We start from the raw sequence: 20,500 nt of genomic DNA, 5'->3' as shown, positions 1-20,500 counted from the left end.
TCTAAGGCCCTTGGGCAATTTCTGTAAGTTATCAAAAAGATTTTTCTGAAGAAAGTATAGTTTTTTTGATACAAAATTTCATAGTCCTAATTTAAAACAAAACTAAACAAAAACCTGAACAAAGTCAACCAACAAAAAAAGCACAAAATCCACACCCCCAAACAAAACTTAATAATAATAAAACAAAAAAATCACATAAAATCTCACTCTGACATACATGTTTATCACAAAAATGCAACTGTATTTTAATTATTAGTGTTTAAATTAGCCATAAGTGGATTTTGGGCTTTGAAGGACGTTCTTAATGACTTAACATTTAGCCCTCCTTGTATGTAGTGAATCATGAGAGGTGTATAATATATTGTCAGTTGACTGCTTAAAATGGTTAATCAGTAATACATAATGTTATATAGCTGTAATTGAATTTAACTTTCAGAAAGTTAACGAGCTCATTCTGAATAATTATTTTATTGGTAGGTGCAGAATTACTACTGCTTTTTGGTTAAACTATGTTTGGAGTAATCATTAAAATGTTGTTCACTTATAGCCAAACAGGACATATTACCTGATGGACCCAAGTGGGAATGCTCATAAATGGTGCAAAAAGATACATGAAGTTTGGCGGCACAGATACCACCAGAATGCTGCAAAATAGTAAAGCTCATCCAAAATTTCCCAGTTTCCCTACTTGCTGCTAGAACTCCGTGTGCAGCCGATCAGAGGAATCTTTTCAACCCACCTATTACCATCTCAAGGGGAAGCATACGTCTGAAATGCTCTTGGTTTTGGGGTTTTTTTGGGGTTTTTTTTTGCCTTTTGCTTTTGGTTTTCTTCTTTTGTTTGTTTGGGGTTTTTTTTTTGTTTGTTTGTTTTTTGGAGGTTTTTTGGTTGTTTGTTTGTGTGGTTTTTTGTTTTTTTTTCTTTTGTTTTTTTTTGGGGGGGTTGGTTTTTTTTTTTTAAGAAGAAAAAAAAAAAAAGGAAGAAAAGCAAAAACCTAATGGAATTCAGGGTTGCTTTGCTCGCTCTTTGTGCTTCTGTTGAGGCTTCCACATGCATATCATTGCTGTGAAGATCTTGCTTTTGTGCACTTCAGTTCTGTTTCTGCTGCAGACTAGTGGATAGACCTTGCATTACCAGCTTCACTTAAAATGAGTTAAAACCAATCCACACGCACACATGCCGAATCATGTACCAGCCTTGCGTTTTATGGGGCTGGAGTTTTCTGTGACTCTCAGATTATCATTAAACTGTGTTTCATCAGGGAGCTTTTATATGCCTCTACTAAGTACCACCTCTTTGTTTTCTCTTCCTTTCCTCACAGTCCCCCAGCTTATTAGTATATGGCATTTATAGCCAGGTTGGTTGCACCCTTGTGTAATTCCTAACATAGTTCTGGTTGCAGGAATTTTGTGGTACTATAGTAATTATGTGAATGAATCAGATGTGTTTGTCTGGCAGACAGGCTCCAATGATAAAGCTTTTGAGAGAGTAAAATGCTGAACATAGCACTGAAATTTCTAAAATTGAAATGTTGGCTTCTGAAGCCTTTTAAACATTAAGTTTAAATCTTAATATAAGTCATATGTGTGATTAATCAAGGGACAATAAACTTACCAGCATGCTTTTAACTAATGCTAACTAAAAGAGAAACTAGTTAGTATGGGGGAGAAAAGGCTACTATTGAAATAGTAGATAGTTTTTCACCTTTTCAGCAGATGAGGGCTGGAAGCTTTCTTTCCAGGGTGTGCATGTGTTGTTCATTTTAGTGGGGCCAACCTATTTTCTTGGGTAGAGAAGGAAATGTGAAAACTTTGTACAATTGATTACTTGACATTTTTTTTGTCTCATTGTGTAATGAGATGTCAGTTGTGTTTTTGGTCCTTGGCCAAACATTCAGGAACTCTGGAAAAATGTAAGGAATTGAAATACAGATAATAAAGTAATCTGGTGAGAAAATCAAAGGCAAATATTGATACAAAGGGGAAAATATATGGTACTTAAAGCATATCTATAAAATGAAAATATTTATCATATCGATCTCCTTTATCCTCTTCAAATTATGGCTGTTTTCTGTGGTCAAACATTTCTTGTCATGTTACAAAGACACAACTTCCTGTGTGCTAAAAAAAAACTTCCCCAGTGGTATTTTCTACATGCTTGTGTTCTAAACCTTGCAGAAGAGAATGACCTAGGTCTGGCCAAAGGCATTCCTTCTTTGTTTTAAAAGCAGTATAAACATCACACCTATTTATTCACTCATTACATATACCATTACTTTGCATTTTGAGTTGTCATACTATGATGTGCTTTTCCTTCCACCAAAGAAAGGTTTCTCTACAATGTTGAAAAAACTCATAGGCTACTGTTCTCTAGAAGCAGTATTTTAAGAACAATGGCTTATCAGATTTCTCAAAAGATACATGAATGTTGAATATTTTCTTGTACAGGGTGAAGGAAATTTATTATTGATCTCTTAAAAACTGTGTTATGTGGTTGAACTTGATGGCAGTTCAGCTTTTCCAGTCTTTAAAAGAGAGTGCAGTTGCCTTTTCTTTTGGAGCAACTGCATTCCTGTAGTTGTCCGTATCCCATCACATACGGAAACCTGAGAGAAGCAAATCCCTGGCTTACTGTGTCTGGTATTAAGGGGGAGAACGGGTCCCGTAAATGGCTTAGGAAGACATAAGAGTGTTCCCTTTGCATCATGAGAAATTCGATCACATACAAAATATACTACTTGTCACTCAAATTTGAATAGCACAGTGTACCTTTGATCTGCGTCTGTAGTAAGCTATATGTGCTGTTCTATCCAACATGACATGTATTTTAAGTCTGTTGCAGTGCTATCCATTTGTTCTCCAGTTGCCAAATTTTGGCCATGTATTGTGTCCACTGGAGACAACCCTACCACTTTTGGATTTAGTCTCTGGTATTGAGATCTAGACAGATGTATTCCCAAACTTCATACAGGAGAGTTTGGCAGTGATGGGATTCACAGTGCCACTGCTGTTCAGTGTGACAAAACTTGGCCTCACATAAAAAGTCTGGCAAAATGACCTTCATTGGCCTGGTAACTAGGTAGAGATCTAGATGCGCTTAAACATGTTTTCTGTAATATTAGATTTTTAGTCATTTTACCATAGCAAATTGTGTTTTTTCATGCCTTGAAAATCTTCTCTCAGTAGGCTTTCATCCTGCCCACCAAAAGCTTTCATCCAGCCTTGTAGATCTTGGTAGAAGTAAGCTGTCAAGAAGGTTTCTGGAAGGCTGATCTCTGCATTCTAGAAATCCTTTTGATTTTAATTGACAATCCTGTTATTGGAAAACTGTAAGCATCTCTTACAGGCATCACTCCACTTAGAGCTTCAGTATTCCTAATCCAGTCTTACTTAGCTACTGCTTTTTTGGGAAAGAACTAGAACTTTCCTGGGAGAAGTATTTCTGTTTCTTGGACTATGTGTAGAATGTGTGGGTTTGAAAGGTGGCAAGAGTATAGAGTAAGGCATCACGAAGTAATTGTGGATTCAAGTATGTTTTACCAGTTTGTCCACTTAAATGTGTGTTGAAAGGTGCTGCATACTATGAAGAGCTGGTACCCATTTAAAATGCTTATACCTGATGTGGGGTGGAATCAGGTGTTTGTCCTGAAGATCACTCCTGTGATTCATGGGAGTTCATGGAATGAAATGTGCAAGGGAGGTTCTTCAGAGCTGCACATAGGCCAGGTAATTTTTTTTGCTTTTAATCCAAGGTGTTCAAAGGAGAAAAAAAAAAATTAGGTACTTGAAGACTCTTCTTCTTACTGCAGACCTACTGAAAACCAAATCTGTTGATTCATTCCATCTCTTGAAATTTCAACAGTTGTTGATCATTTATGAAGAATCTGGTCAATAATGTTGTAATTTTGCTTTGCTTGGTATTTGAACTTCAGAAAGGTATTTATTCCATCTTTTTCTGTGGTGTGGAGCTTAAAAAAGGATGAAGTACTACTGCCCAGTCACAAGAAGTTTAGAACTACTTTAATAAACTGAGAAATTAGTTTGTTACCATTTGCCTTGAAGTCCAGTTTTGTATTAAGAAAGAGTTACTTCAGATGTGATGTTGAGGCATTGCTAGCAGACTGATATTGCCTATTAGGATTCCATTTGCTAGGCACTTAAGTACTGAAAAGATCAATTATCAGTACTGTGCTCTACTTTTCTCCTTCTGATGTGATTTAATTGTGAAGTATCTGCTATATATAAGTCTGAAAAGAATTGTGGATTGAAACAAAGATGTGATTATTCTAATCAGTTTTCATAGTTCAAGATGCTTAATATAATGTGCTTGATACAATTATTTTTTGTGCTGGGAACTCTGAAGAATTATGGGAATTTCCCACATGTACATTTTCTTCTGAATGATTGAGTAAAGTCAAGACAATTACTTCATTTGGCCTGTGGACAAAGCATTTGATTTCAACGCCTTGCTGAGGAGAGAACTTGTGTATTAATAGTTGCCTAAAGATGTGGATGGATTCTGATAATTCTTTCTACTAGTAAATTGCACAAAGAGGTGCAGTATTTATATCTGAAATTTTGCTGAATGTCTATAATGCTTCATGGGAAATATTTTGTGACTCAAATGGAAATGCTCCTGCAAAGCCTCATGATGCAGATTGTCTATCAGTTGATCAAGTGAGTTTACAGACAAGTAGTTCTGTAATCCCAAATGGCATGTTTTCATTTATGACTAATAGTTTCAGAATGTTTCCTCTTTCATAGAAGAAATTACTGTTATGCAGCAAACAGTTGGAGCAGTTCTTAAGCACCCAATAGCCTGGTTTTAGAGTAAAGAGAATATACTGAGTTGGAAAGGACCCATCAAGGTCACCAAGTCCAATACTTGGTGCTGCACAGGACTCCCCAGCAATCCCACCATGTGCCAGACACCTTCAACTCAGGCAGGCTTGATAGTGTGACCACTTCCTGGGGAGCCTGTTCCAGTGTTTGGCCACCCTCTGAGTGAAAAACCTTTTACTGACACCTAACCTAAAGCTCCTGTGACTCAGCTTCATACAGTTTCCTCAAGTCCTGTCCTGGTCAAAAGAGAAATCTGTCTTATCAGCTGGGCCATGAATGTAGATGATTGCCACTTGACAAAGCTTCCTATGGCCATGTACTAACTGACTTGATATGGTGAACGTTCGCAATGGTAGCAGAACTGAAAACTATATCTGACAAAAGAACAATTAGGAACCAGTTTTGGTAGTTGTATGCTGTTTTCAGGTTGCTGGCAGTCAGTTACATGTGTAATATGCTCTACCTGGTTTGTAGCTGTAACTGTGATGTACAGAAAAAAAGAAAAAACCCACCCCAAAGAAATAAAACCCCTGACCCTCCATCAACAAACCACAAAACAATCTTCCCAAGAACTCGTGAAAACAGAAGCAAATAATGCAATGATATGATACACACTTTTGTATTTTTATTCTTCTAAGGTTATTTGCTGGCTCTTGTTGGCCTCTAGTTCAGTCTGTGTTATTTAAATTCTAATATATGAATTATTTGGATTGAATTCATGTTCGGGGCCATGGTGTTGTATGTATTGATGTACAGCCTTGAATGTGAATAATTATTGTAAACTATATTTTACACCTTTTTTCTGGCTTTATTATATAAATTTTCTATTGGTCGATGATTTAATCATATCTCATAATTTAATGACGGTTTATTCTCCTCTCGACAGATCTCTGTGCTATAGATGTGTAGTTAGTGACTGGATGACGGATTTCACTTATGCTTGGTAGTCTGTAATAAAGGCATGTAGGGTTCTGCGCGGCCTCCGCCTCTTCCTTCCGCCGTGGGGCGGGGGGCATGGGACAGAGACGGGCCCGCGGCCTCCGGCCCGGCGGCAGCCCTGTCGCAGACGTGAGGGCTGTTCCCGGGGCCCCAAGCCGGAGCCGCTCGGGCGGGTGGCGAGAAGGGGCAGGGCGCTGTTCCAGCCGACGCTTCCGGTGGGCGGTGCGCCGAGGGCCAGGCAGCCGGGGCGGCCCCTTCCGGCGGTGGTGAGGATGGCGGCGGAGAACCACTGTGAGTTCCCGGTGCCCCCGGCTGGCGGCCTCGGCGCGGGCGGGCCCTGCCGTCGGTGTAGCTCGGCGCCCCTGCCCGCCGCGGGGCCCGGCAAGTGGGTCAGGCTGAACGTGGGGGGCACCTGCTTCCTGACCACTCGACAGACGCTCTGCAGGGACCCTAAGTCCTTCCTCTTCCGCCTCTGCCAGGCCGACCCCGACCTGGACTCTGACAAGGTGAGCGCCGGCCCCGCCGCGCCCGCTCCCCGCTTCGGGCCCGCTCCGGGCCCGCTCCCCGCCTGCCGCGCTGAGGGTGCGCTGCGGCTGGTGCCCCGTCCCGCTGTGACGCCTGCCTAGGCGGCCGCCGGCGTGACGGGAACGCGGGGCCCGGCGCCGCGGTGAGGGGCGGCAGGAACGACTCTGCTGCCGTGGAGGGAGTCTTCTTGAAGAGTGCTGCTTAATGAGTGCTGTCGTGCGAAGCAGTTGGGTTCGCGAATACAAAACTGCTCATAAATACAGCAGACAGCACAGTATCGTTTGTACGTTTGTGTGATATTTCTATGTCGTTTGACGGAGTTTAGTTTTAGCGGTTTAATGAAATATCTGCATGCACTGACATTTTGTTATTTCTGCACTGTCATTATTCTCTTGTTCCATTACAAGAAGAGAGCAAAGTACTTTGGATAATAATCTCTCACTTAGAGGTAGCATTCTGTCTTTTCAGCAATTCTTAGAGAAAAATGTTGCATATTCTGCATAGATTGCGAGTAGTGGGTGAATATTTTGGTATTCACTCTGACTCATTTTTAGTAGGGGAAGAAAGTTATTAAGATTTCATTTGTGGTGTGATATGTAGTGGTATGTAGTAATGGATATAAAGTGCTGGCTCTGAAAGAAATTTTGGAGCATCACGGACAAAAAAGTTAGGGAAAAGAGAGGAACAGCTTATAACCCTATAACCAACAGGTTGAAAATAAGGAGTTGCTTATTATATATAAATTTTGAAGGGGTTTTTTTCAGTGAGGTTAGTAGATTTCATCATTTTTTCAGGCATAACTTCCAGAAAGGATATTTGAACACTTAGGGAACAGAATGTAATCTTCCTGAGTTAGAAGGAAAAAAAGTTGAAGTCTGGTGGTGTGGGAGTTGTTTTGTAGTTGTCTTTGGTTTTGGTTGAGGTTTTTATGGAGAGATTTAATTTACCTATAAAACCAAATTTAAATATGTAGGCAACTTGCTGATAGGTAAACTGTCTCTTAGGGAGAGAGTAGGAAAGCATTCCTCTAATGCTTCCTAATTAAAAGATAAAGCACTGCCATATGCTCTGGCAAATGGAATGGCCAGCTGTGTCCTGCTCTGTTGTCCAGCATTGTCCGATTCTGCTCTTTTTTGGGATGTGGCCTCACTTTGAGTCCTGTAGCCAGTTTTGGGCAGCACAATATCAGAAGGATATAAGGCTCTTAGAAAGCATCTGAAGGAGGAACACAAAGTTTCTGAAGGGGAAGCCATATGAGAAATAGCTGAGGTCACTTGGCTTCTTCAGCTGGAGAAGAGGAGGCCGAGGGAAGGCTCATCACTGTCTGCGTGTTCCTCTTGAGGGGCAGTATCAATCTCTGTTCTGTGTGACCACTGACAGGATCCAAGGGAACGGCTTGGAGCTGTGTCAGGGAGGTTTATGTTGGATATCAGGAAAAAGTTCTTTCCAGAGAGATTGAACACTGGAACAGGCTTCCCAGGGAATGGTCATGACCCTAAGCCATGAGCTTGACAAAGCTCAAGCACATGATAGGGGTGTTGGGGCTCTGCTGTGCAGGGCCAGGAGTTAGACTTCATCCTTGTGGGTCAATTCCAACTCAGGATAGTCTGTGATTTTAAGATTTCCTTAATGCTTCCTACTGTAAAGAACTGAGAGGCTTCAAGAAAGGTAGCATGTTGGCCTTTAAACTGCCTTCAGGTACTAATGTTGAGAAGGACAGGGCAGCCTGCTGTCAGGTATGTTTCCACTTGTAATGGGAGAAAGATTCACCTTTAGCACACTCTGTGGCCAAACTAGTGTTGAATGCATTAGGAGAGTGACATTGACTCTCTGAATTTAGTATGTTTCAGAGTGTCACTCGCAGCTTTAAAACTGTTCGAGAATCATTTCAGATTTCAGCAAATAAATGAGCTGTAGCGGTTATATTTACTGTTCAGAATAAGATTTGTTTTCCATGGTATTTAAATCTTGGTTTAGAGATGAATACATAAAAATAGACGAGCAGAGCCTTGCTCACCTTGTCATCATTGTTTAATTTAATGCTTTTACTGCATTACTGCTAATAATTTACATATATTCCTTGTTTCAGCATCTTCCTATTTTAGCTATATACCAGTTTTTTATTTGCAAACTGTTATAGCATTCTTTTAACTTTCCCCTAAGAAGGAGATTGTCAAACTTTTGTAATAAGGTTTTGGCAGTAGTATTCATCCTTGATTTTTAATGCCTTTCTAAAGTTGGCATCAAATCTGTCAAAGAAGGGAGCACGCAAGCACTGAGTGTTTGAGAAAAGTCAAAGTCTTCCTGGTAGTGCAGCCTTGACTGTCAGCATTAAGAAATATCTAAATTGTAGTCATTTTTCTAAGAAATAACAGATACATTTCATTTGTCTATGAGATTTCTGACTTGTCAGGTGGGTTGTATTACTGATGTAGTTTTGATAAGTACCACTAGTCTGCAGACAGTTTGTGAAAAATTCACTAGTTCAATATTTAAAAAGCACAGATGATAGAGATGACAATTATATATAAATCCAAGTTTAATACCAAATACTACTGTGTTTCTCTGCATATTGCTGCCTTTATAAGAACTCAGAATATGTAAATGATGTAAAATTAAAAAATTATGTAAAATTAAAATATTCCTGTTAAAGCATACAACCTTGAGCCAAGAGCTTGATGGTATGACTTGAGTGTGTCCAGATCCAGTATTGATCCCAATGAAGATAATTATTGGAAATAAATTTATGACATTTCAGCTAGTGTTTTAATGCAGTTCCTGGGGAGATTGTTAAATCTCCCCAAGAATTGCATTAGGATTAGGGAGGCGTATGTATTTGGTGCACCTTTTGAGTCCTGCTGGAATCCTGTACTGGATTCTAGCATCCACAATTCAAGGTCATAGCAGAGCAGTGAGTAATCACAAGGTGAAATATGATTTGGTGAAAAGTTTTAAAGAACAAAACTTTTTAATGGCATGGAGTTTAAGGAGTGACTTCTCAGTCCAGAGGTATATACATGGAGACAAGAAATCTAGTAGAGAAGCCTGTTCAGTCTAGGAAAGGTGTTGTGAAATACAGCTAGCAAAGTGTCAAATTATAGATGTCCTTGTTAGAAAGTCCATAATATTAACAGTGGCAGTAATTATTTATTGGAATTATTAGGTTTAACTGCTACTTTCTAAAGGTTATAAATAAATTGAGTTCTTTGTGTGTTTTAAACTAAGATGAGGGTAAGTGTTCATTATGATTCCTTTGAGCTTCAGTCTCTATAAAGATTGAAGTGAAAACATTTGCAACTGGAATACATGATCATTTAGTTGCTTTGGTCAGTATTTTTCAAAGGAATGTAATTGTGAGCTACACTGACTTTTCATTGGTATGCTGAACCAGGTGATTGAAAATTTAAGAGCAAGTTACTAGATTTCCTCTAAAATTCCATGGTGTTTGTAACTTGAACTAAACATTAGTGTGGGAGAGTGGTAATAAACAAATGCAGTCTTCACTGTACGTAGGCAATGCTGTCTTCTAAATGGTGTCCTTGTAAATATGCATGAAAACGGCCTAGAACTTGCAGACAATGAAGAAAAAAGCTCTTCAGAGAAGAATGTAATGCAAAAGTAGAACTGGGTAAAGATACAAACAGTCCTGTGATTAACTAGCAGTTTAGGGTTGGATGCACAAAGACAATGAGCATTTGTTTTGAATTTTCTTATGAAGAATGACAGCATTTGCAGGAAACACCTCTAAGTGTGGGGTGATATGACTGTACTGAATACAGAGGAAAGTTGAATTTCTGTTTTATTTCTAATTTTACCTGCTGTTCTGGTAAACAGTAACACCTGTTTCTATAAAATACATCTGAAAGAGAGAGAACTTTGAAACCTTATTAGAATATAGGTTTATCTGACATTTGTGGTATTCACCCGAAGTTTAGGAAATGGCTTCAAAATACCTACACTAGTTGTGTCAGTGAAGATGCAAACTTTCTCAAAGCTTGTAGAAAAAACAATTTACTAGTTAGCAGAGGAAATTGCATAGCTGGGACATCAAAGCCTGTTAATAATTAAGCTAGCGAGCGTAAAGCTAGTTATGTACATGCAAACTAGCAACCTCTTTTAATTGTCCGGTTCACATTGGATCACGTTTGCAATTTATTATTTTATCTTTCAATAAAACAGTTTTTATTAAAAAGTGTCAAAAGGCTAGTTACATGTGACTACACAGTGTGTTTTCATGTGCATGTGGATGAAAATAGTCCTGATAATATTCTGAAAGACTTACGACGTATTTTTAGAGTTCTAGGTAGAGCAGATGACTACGCTTCTGTGTCAGCTTGTATTGGATTTATGTTTACATAAATATCCTTAAAGATCTAGTGTAATCGGCCTTTCTTAGTGATTTCAACATGAAGTGCTTAGCATACACTGAAGGATATTCAGGCAGCTCACTCAAAAGGAGGAGTGATAAGGCATTTTCTATAGGAAGGTGCTGAGGAAGTAAATTTTTTGCACCACTCACCTGTGCCTTATTTGCATATGGTTACAATATTCTTTACTGGTCGGTTCATCTCTTGATTCTTGGCTCCCTGGTGCTAGTGTGTAGCATATCTGAGCTGTCAGGTCAATGTTCAAGACACACATCCTCCTCTTAATGTTAGTTAATGCATATTTTCTGAGTCTATAATCTGGGTAAGCAACTTTTGCATGAATTTAGATGCTTAAGTGAATCCTGTTGACAGAATTTGGTTTGCACACTGTTAGAATTTAGCCAGGGTTCTTTAACTGTTGATATTTTCTAATGTTTTAAAAAAATCTATTACAGCAAAAATTATAGGACTTTTGTGTGCCTTCTTTTTTTATTATTTTTCAAGCCACCTTGTCTGAAAGGCTTCCAGAGTAAACTATGAGACTACTGAGATTTTTTTTCGTGTATGACCTCTCATAAGGTGGAATTTGAAAGAGAAGAGCTGACATAGCTTCTTCCCTTTGTGGTTTTGTTGGAAGCTTGTTTCATATATAGAAATCAACTCAGAAAAGTACAATTTCAGATAATGAAGGCCTTTAAATAAAAAAGTTCAGGCCTTTTGTGAAAGGAGTGAAGTAGCCATTGCTACTTAAGATTTCGTTTAGAGCTTTTAATGACTTTGCTTCTGTGACCCACCTCTCTATCATTGAAGTGGTGTAAAGCTGACAACCAGTATTGCTTCAGAAGGGGATGTGAGAAGACACTGCAGTGTGAAAAATTACAATCATCTTAATGAAGAAGATTATTTCTAGAGATTGGTTTTTCCTAACTCCGAAGACTTCCAGTTTTGTAAGCCCTGTGTTTCTTAATGCAGTTCAGATGATGACCAAGTACGGGGCTTTTTTCTTGAAAACAGCTTTTATTTTTATCTGTTTTGGATTTTCCTTTCCAACCTCACTGGTTTCTTTTCCTTTACTAAATAATACTTTTCAGCCTATAATTCATACAGTTGTCAGCTATTCTAATTTCTTTGGGTTGTATCTGTAGATTGCACATTCTTGAAGTGTTTTGGTTATGTAAACATATTTATAGATTAAATATTAAAATTAGTCTACTTCATCTGTCTACTGGTTTTGATGCATAGTCTTGCTTTTGTGAGACCATGAGCTTAGATCAGAAGAAATTGTGATTAGACTTCATCAAGCATTGTCTGGTCTGAGTGTAGGTTAACTGACAGCACATTTTAATATGTTAGCATTTTATTGAACAGTTAATTTTCTACAAAATTATACACTCCTTCACTTCTTCTGAAATGACACTGTGTCTAGGTGTGTAAAGCATTTAATTGTAATTATAGAAAGGGTTTTGGCTTTTGTAGTTGAGGTTGTGGTCTTTCTACATTCTACCAATCCTGGTTGGACAAGTGCATTTATTCAGAAACTAAATCTATGTACCTGAAAATACATCCTCCATGTTTTTTTCCAGCAAAACATTTGAGGAACTCTACATACTGTTAAGTAGAGAGAGCTTTCAGATACCACAGTTCAGTAATTAGATTTTTCCATATAGGCATTAATGTTCAAATGCAGATGATTGAGTCGGTAGAGTTTCTTTCTTTCACTAGCAATTATTGCTAGTAGCGATGGTTTTGAGGGAGTATGATCCACATTATTGGTAATGATAATTTTTTTAGTATCTCCTGTAAACTACTAGAATATTAAAAATAAGAATAAGTAAAAAGGTATTTGGGGTGCTGCTACATCTCTTTAGTAGATATCTGTAGGATATCCATTACACCAAAACCTTATGGACTAATAGATTAATACAGTCAGTAACCCACTTGATAGTAGAAAGGAGCAGTAGATCAGTTAGAAATCTTTCTATGAATCTTCCTTAGATCTCCAGCCAGCACAAGTGTGTCAGTACTATCTTGATTGCAGGGGTTCACACATAGATTCTAAATAACATAGGAATTACCAATTTTGCTTCTTTATCTCTTTGTCAAGAATATCAGCTCTGCAGGTGAATCTCCTGAACTGTTTCGCAATTCACAAAACGCTGTAGTCTGTTTGGTAAATTGAGCATTAGTTTTCATCTATTCATCTATTACTTTGCTTGTCTGCATGAGATAGGTAGGAGTTGCATCTTCTACTTTTTTTTTTTTTAGAAGATGCATGTACAACCCTTGCTTGGTATACAGCAGTTCACAAAAGCAAATGTTTTTAGAGCAAAGCGTTGAGGTTAAAAAAAGTCAAGTTTGTTTGCCTTTAATTAAAAAAAAAAAAAAGAAAAAGGAAAAAACTGGTATTTGAAGCTCGCTAGAATGTAGCCATTGTTCTGACTCTTCAGGCTCCCAAACAAGATTTCCTGGTTTTAAGTGCTATTTTTAACCTTAACTTTTGGTGGTCTCACTTACTGCTTAGATCTTTCATGCTAACGATGTTGTTAATCATTGATAAGGGGTTAAGGGGATTGATCAAATAAGAGAAGTTGTGTATTGGATGATTTGATTGATCAGTCTGATACCATGACAGTTATATTGTTTAATTCCTTTTATTGTCTTTAATAAATCCAGCTTTCAGGGGATGTGACTATATCTGCATACCTGCTTGCTGCAAGATGAATATTAGCTTGCAGTTCCCACTTGGATGTTCAAATCATTGTGAGGTTTTTGGTTTGTTTGGTTTGGGCTTTGGTGTTCTCTTCCTTTGTTTTGGGTTGTTTGTTTGGTTTGTGTTTGTTTGTTTTTCTAATCTAGGATGAAACAGGTGCCTATTTAATAGACAGAGACCCAACCTACTTTGGGCCAGTGCTGAACTATCTCAGACATGGAAAACTGGTTATTAACAAGGACCTAGCTGAGGAAGGTAAGACATCTCTAAATATCTCGTTTGCTTGCCACTTGCTTATTATTTTCACTTCTTTTGAATCACCAAAATTAGCTTAGAACAAGATGGCAAACCTTAACCAGTGTAGCATTTCTATCTGTTTCAAGCAAAACTGATAGGTATCATGCACTTATAGTTTATGGTGTTATTTGAGCATTTTGAGTACAATTCTTGATTTCACAACCCCCATTCTCAGTTGGAACATAAGTATTCAAACAAGAGGGGGGATGCCTTTTATTGTGTAATCTTGTATCTTTCCTGTGTAACTGTGAAATATTTGGGTTTAGTTCTCTTTAAGCAAAAGAATGCTGCCTAGGGAGCAAGCTTTAGAAGATGTAAAGCATACTAAAAGTGAAGTTCTGGCATTGTTCAGATGTGTGGAATATGCTTTTAAAGACTGAATTCTGTGCCCAGCTTCTCCCTCCTTGTTCCCAGTTTGTATCAATTTTACCCTAATGGAGGATGACTTTTAAAACGTACAGTAATAAAACTGTATTGATAGCATATTGAAGAAATTTATCAAAGAGTAATACAATTTAACAATACTAGGGGGAAATAGTGTGAAATATAATTTCCATGTGAATTAGTTGAGCATTAGGTAAGCACAGTTAAGCATACTGCGTGTGGAGAACAGGTAGGCCTTGAACATGTGAGTAGAAGCAGTATATGTCTTCAAGCTTTTCTTTCAGACTCTAAGATCTCAAATGACAGGAAGAAAAATTTTATGCTTGCTAGCAGCTGCAGAGATTTTTCAGTAGGATTATTTAAATTTCTCTTTTGCATTCCAGCCTGAGGCAGGGCCTGAGGTATGGTAGTCTTAGTAGTCTGCTATGGAACGGTATCTGTGCGCGTTTTTTTGTTTCTTATCTTGTTCTGTATGTGAAGTGGCATCGGTTTTCTTTGGGATATTTTTAGGGCAATTTTTTAGAATGAGCCAAACATTGAATTACATGTACCTGAAAGAAGCCAGAATTGTTAGGTTGGTGAACTGCCTTATCATAGAGAAAAGTAAATAATTTTCTGTAGCTGTTGAGAAGATAATCTTATGAACTGGTTGGTGATTTTGGCCTGGAGTCTTTAGTTATACTGTCTTCCCAAAAACTGTTTTCATACTAGGTGTACTGGAAGAGGCTGAATTCTACAATATCACATCTCTAATAAAACTGGTAAAGGACAAAATAAGAGAAAGAGACAGCAGAATCTCTCAGGTGAGGCTGTTTTCTTGTGTTCTTTTGATTATTTGTTCTATGACAAGTAGTGGGTTCCATTTGTTTTTTTAATGTATCTCCTGATTTCCCCAGTAAGATACTGAATGGCTGCCTCCATCACTGGATGATCTGGAACCACTAGTATACAAAGATTAATATTCTTAATTGCTGACTCCTGCCAGTTTGCTTACAAACTTAACAGATCTCTTTCAAAAACTGAACACATTCTAAGTAATTGTTCCAAAATGTTTGGTAATAGTAGAATTTGTCATAATATCATTTCTGGAAATAGTTATGTTAGAGAACAGGTTTTGTAGAGCATAGCTTTCTCATTGACTTTTAAATGTTCTGAATATGATGGGGTTGCCTAACTATGCTATAACTGCTGTTTATACAGTATGTTTATGCAGCGTATATACATACAGATGCTGTTTAGTTCCTGTCATGTTTTTGTAGCAAAGTTGCTGTCTTTATTTGTAATGCTCTGTGATTGAGAAGGTTGCCTCTTCTCATAGCAGCTCATGTTCTCCATGAAAGTGAATATGGTGAAGTTTGTTCATTAACTCTGCTTCTCAGGTAACTGGTAACTTCCCTGGTAGCTGATTCTTCATGGAGATACTACAAACTTACATTGTTATTGACAAATTTCTCTTTAAGCTAGGTTGTTGGATCGCAGGGGTGCTCTGATAGCATTTACTGTTTGTCTCTGCTACAATGGCCCTAGTTATTCATTGCTCTGGATGGGTTCAAAATGGTGTTGCTTACCATTTCTAGAGAGTAAGGGCAACTTCAGACAAGTCACAAACATAGTGAATTCCATGCCCTGTTGAGCATCTTATATTTCTTCTTAAAGGTGCCAGTCAAACATGTATACAGAGTGCTGCAGTGTCAGGAAGAGGAACTCACTCAAATGGTTTCCACAATGTCCGATGGCTGGAAATTTGAACAGGTAAAAAATCCCTATGGGATATAGTTAACACAGTCTTCTAAGAAATGAGTATGAAGTACCTTTTGTGAAAGAGGACTATAAATTAAATTCCATGCATCTTTTTTTATTCAGTCATTTTCAAAATTTGGATAAACATACACAGCGAAGTTAAAATGTGATACTTGTGTTTGCATTTATCATAAAACAAAAGAAAAACTCAGCTTTCCAGGAGGTAAATTTTGCTGACTTTCTATAAAAACATCTGCAACGTCTGAAATGCAATTCTTCAGTGTCTACTCATGAGCAGCTGAAGGGTGAATCAACCAGAATTAACTTATAACTTCAAGTTTATGTGAATGATAGGTTAGATATGAAGAGCTCTGGGTAAAAGAGATGAGCTTGGGAGATAAATGTTTGCCAGGCCCAAAGCGTGGTTCTTCAGATAAAAAAACCTTATACATAAAGGAGGATGGATTTTACCTGTGTAGATGTGAAGCTTGATAGCTGTGAGCTATGTGAATGTTCTTGTTCTTTGCAGTGCATAAAAATAGCTTTGTGTGTACATTCAAGAACACACTGTAAAAATTGCAAGATCTATCTGTTATCTTTGATAATTTCTGTAAGTAAGAAATGAACTGTACAGCTGCTTTATCCTTCACATTTCTAATCCAGCAGAGTATTTAAAGTGCATTGGAGCAATGAATCTGTTAACTCTGAAACACAAGTGTTCATCTGCTAGCATCTTTTTCAGTGTCTGATGCTTACAATAGGAGAAATTGAAATAAGCACAAGCCCATTATCCTGTGTGGTCTCACTGTAATAACACAACAAAGCAACGTTTAAGAAATGTTTATGACACAAAGGTGAAGGAGAACATTTTATTTATATTTGACAAAATATGTAAGGTGCTGGTAACGTGGAGACAGTCATGAGCAAATAGAATAAACAGACACAGAGCAAGCTTTTTATGCTTCAGTACTCCACTTCAAGTGTTACCAGCTCTGTTTGCCACGCCACAAGCTAAGTGTTGTTTAAGTCCCTGAAAAAAACTCACTTAATACACTACTGTTTTTTGACTAGTGCAGGGAAAGAGGTTTTTCAACATTCTCTTTGTCAGGAGAAACTAACTTTCATTACAAATAGAGCTCCTTTACTTCTTAGCAGCTTAAATGACACCATATCTTTTACCTATCCTTAACCCTTCGGGGATATTTTATTTAGGAGTAATACTGCTTTGACAGTGCAACTGCTGAAAGACCTATTATAATCTCTTTTAGAACTGGAATAATCCAGTGGTTCTCTTGGACATTACATCCTTGTTTCATCCAGCTGTCTCCCTACTTCCTCCCTCTCCCATGTCGAATATTTTTAGACACATAGTTTGAAGTAGATAAACAGAACAGCTGTATGATCTCATAATACTTAGCGTCTCATTACCTCACACTAGCCCATTCCCTCCTTTGTACTCACTTGAAACAGGATTAGAATATTGTGCATAAACAGTTTTATTGTAAATACCTTCAAACACTGTAGCATTTGGTATTTTTTTTTAAGCCCATGCTGCTCAGCAGCATGCTTTCCTTCAGAAGCAGTCTTTGGGCTGGTACCCACCATGCTCTGTACGTGAAAAAAGATGGACTCATCAGCTTTTTCAGAGGAGTGATATTTTTACAGATTAAGAGTCCTTGTGCTCTGAGCCACATATAACATGTTCAAGTGGTTGGTTTTGAAAAAATGTTTTTTTACGCTTAGCATTTCAAAATTTTATAGTTAAATATGATTGTATGCGGTTATTAAATAGGAGTAGAAGGTGCTGAACTGTTGGTGCACTAATGCAGATGTATTGATGCCCTTTTCCAAAGAACACATTTGAAAGCTCTGCTAGAATAGTACAATTATGTATTAGTCCCAGTCCAAAATCTATTACCAAAAATTATGCTGCCCCACTTTCCTGAGTTATTTTGTAGAGGATTTTTAGCTTCAATTGTTGCCTCTTCAGTCAATCAGAAAAAAACACAGTATTTTGGCAATACAACAGAATAAAAAACTGTGGGCAATACAAAGTGGCTAAATAGAAATGCTTTAGACAGCAGTGGCATTGATCATGTATATTTTAATGATTAATGTAACCTGAGTCTGGCACCATAATGCAGTCGTAAGTTTGTTTACTGTATGAGGAGGATGGCGTTTAACTGCTGTCTTCAAAATTATTCACACACAATAGCAGGATATAGATAAAGTTACTATTTGTGGGCCTTCTCATCTGTTGTAATCTCCAGTTTTCTCAGAATAGGCAATTGTTGTCTAACTCTTCACATATAAATTAAGTTCTACTCTCTCTAAAGTGCACTGAAAAGCTATACTTCAATTTAAATGGGCTAGGAATTGCCTTGTGTTATTAAGGCAAAATATGTTTTGTGATAAGAGGTTGAGAAATTTAGCTGCGGTTGAATTTTAAATTATTAGATGTTTGGCCAGTGTTCTTGGTAGTGATTTTTGTGGGAACAAGACAATTTTTTACATTCCAGTTATTTTCTTGGATCTTCTGTAAATTACTCTTTCTAAAACTAATCTAGACCACTCAACGTTTTTTCCTCTCGTTGACTTCTTATGTTTCCTTAGCTCTATTTTATCAGTAGTTGCAACAAGATGAAGCTCTTTAATACCCAGGCTTTATATATTGCTTTACATAACACCCTCCAGTCTTATATTCATGCTGCCTTCTCCACTTGTCAATGTATGACAGGAAAATAATGGTTACTTTTATAACGCACCAAAATTTGTTTGTTTTTCAGAGTAGTTGGCTATAACACAGTTATATGGGGAGTTTTCTGTCTTCTTATCAGTAATTCTTGACTTCCATTTAAATTAAAAAGGGCTTTGCAACTGCCTCAGTAAATTTTAAGTTGAAATGAAAGTTGTAGCTTGATAGCAACCTGTTCCAGTGGCGAGTAAGTGTTACCTGAATGTTTGAGCTCATCTGCTACTTGTACAATTTGGATAACGGTATGTACCTCAGCTTTACAAAGGTTTCTTTTTGTGTTTTGCTTTGATTGGTTATTTCAGCTTATCAGTGTAGGTTCCCAGTACAGCTGTGGCCGGGCTCAGCAGTCAGAGTTTCTGCTGATAGTGTCACGGGAAGTGAAAGGGGAAGAGAGATGCTTCCAGAAATGCTGCAGTGAGGTGTGTCACACCATTCTTTTTGCCCTCACGGTGATATGCTTGGCCTCCTTGCGTTTCTGCTGCTTTCAGATCATTCCACTTTTTTTCTGGATGTACAGCACATAGTAGTTTGTGTGTATTTGTGACTGGCTTTTATTTATATTCACGATATTTCATTACACATTATGAATGTCCACATTGTAAAAATAATAGAAAAACAACCGAACAAAAATCCCTCGGTTATTTAGTTCAAGGTTTTTCTTAGGGAGAGTTCTTACTTCCACAATAGCTTCTTTTCCTTAAATTTTCCTCCAAAATTAACAGCCTTTGATCAATACTTGTTAAGTAAGAGGTACAATTCAAACGTAAGGAGCCCTAAAAATACACCTTTGAGTTCAGTGGATCCAGAAGGGGACTTTTCTGGTAAACTAGGAAAATTATTATTTCATCCACCAAAGTTAAGTTCTGAGTTTGAACCCTTTTTTTCTGGTAACTCAGAACTTAACTCTTTTTTTAGGTGAATGAAAGATGTTAAAATTTGAATAACGAGTAACAGGAGTTTTTATATGTAAAATATGGAGGAGTGAGGGGAGAGCAAATTAGACAGTTTTAAATCTTGTGTCAAGTTGAAAAAACGTGCTGGGTGTTACCTTGGCTTTACTGTTTTGTTGTTTTGGGGTTTTTCCATCTTGGGAAATTTTCTTGAAATCCAAATGGAGAATCCTAGCTTCGTTAATTCTCTATTTTTTTCATCCCTCCTTTTCCCCTTGTTCTTCTTTTTTGATTGCTGTGTTACTTACAAATATTTGTGAGTTTGGGAAGGATTTTTTGCTCTCAGTAATGTTGGAGGCAGTTTCTGTTTCTTTAAATATCTGTGCTACACTTTGAAGTGTTGTATGTGAATTTATTTGGGAACCTGGTACTCTGTATTTTTTTTCATCAACAAAATGCCTGGAGTACTTGTTCTTTTTCTTGCAACATATATGGTTATTTAGTCTGAAAGATGAGTATAACATTATGAAGATAACATGATAGTGAAATGGCTTAATAAAAGCAAACCTTTGCTTGTGACTTTATATGGACACATAATCATGCAATACTAGATTTGAAACCCGGACTGTTACCCAGCCTTATAGCAGAATCTGCTTTCAATGTACCAAGCACTATCTGTTTCTTGCAGTTATATAGGTAACATTTGGAATGTGAAATGTGGGTGTTTCTTACTTCCGGCAACAGAGAAAGAATTGTGGCTTGTAAGTGATGTGTAGGGTACAGGCAGAATGATGTTATTCATGCATTCATGTCCTGGATAGCTCAAAGTAAAAGACAGCATTGTAAAATGGAAGGTGGGGAGGACAGTGAAGAAATTAATGCAGGTATAAAATAAAATAAAAATTATAATAAAAAAAATCTTTGAAGTCTGACTATTGCATTAAGAGACCTAAAATAAATACTCTTTCAGGCCTGGTGTCAGTCATCAGTGCTGAGTTTTAAGAGCTGATATGTATGTATCTTCATAAACTTTTGCAAATCCTTTGGGAAGG

At 37.6% G+C, this 20,500-nt stretch overlaps 2 protein-coding genes across 10 annotated transcripts in view; both read left to right on the top strand.

Moving 5' to 3' along the window:
• Positions 1-5,813, top strand: part of PDPK1 (3-phosphoinositide dependent protein kinase 1) — a 31,697-nt gene extending 25,884 nt beyond the window's left edge. For all 6 annotated transcript variants that reach the window (XM_054643701.2, XM_077186822.1, XM_054643699.2 and 3 more), the window contains one exon: positions 548-5,813. In XM_054643701.2, coding sequence (XP_054499676.1) covers positions 548-655 — 108 coding nt within the window. In that variant the 3' untranslated portion in view covers positions 656-5,813. The remainder of the gene's footprint in view (positions 1-547) is intronic.
• A 106-nt stretch (positions 5,814-5,919) lies between these two features.
• KCTD5 (potassium channel tetramerization domain containing 5) overlaps positions 5,920-20,500 on the top strand; it is a 32,087-nt gene continuing 17,506 nt past the window's right edge. For 2 of the 4 annotated variants that reach the window (XM_054643711.2, XM_054643709.2), the window contains exons 1-5: positions 5,920-6,286; positions 13,529-13,637; positions 14,775-14,866; positions 15,720-15,815; positions 18,861-18,977. In XM_054643711.2, coding sequence (XP_054499686.1) covers positions 6,053-6,286; positions 13,529-13,637; positions 14,775-14,866; positions 15,720-15,815; positions 18,861-18,977 — 648 coding nt within the window. In that variant the 5' untranslated portion in view covers positions 5,920-6,052. The remainder of the gene's footprint in view (positions 6,287-13,528; positions 13,638-14,774; positions 14,867-15,719; positions 15,816-18,860; positions 18,978-20,500) is intronic. The other 2 variants (XM_054643713.2, XM_054643712.2) reach the window with 1 other exon arrangement.

The sequence above is a fragment of the Agelaius phoeniceus genome, chromosome 16, assembly GCF_051311805.1.
Source record: "Agelaius phoeniceus isolate bAgePho1 chromosome 16, bAgePho1.hap1, whole genome shotgun sequence".
Classification (NCBI taxonomy): domain Eukaryota; kingdom Metazoa; phylum Chordata; class Aves; order Passeriformes; family Icteridae; genus Agelaius; species Agelaius phoeniceus.
The sequence above is the reverse complement of the archived record's forward strand: the minus strand, read 5'-3'. Positions and strand labels throughout refer to the sequence as shown.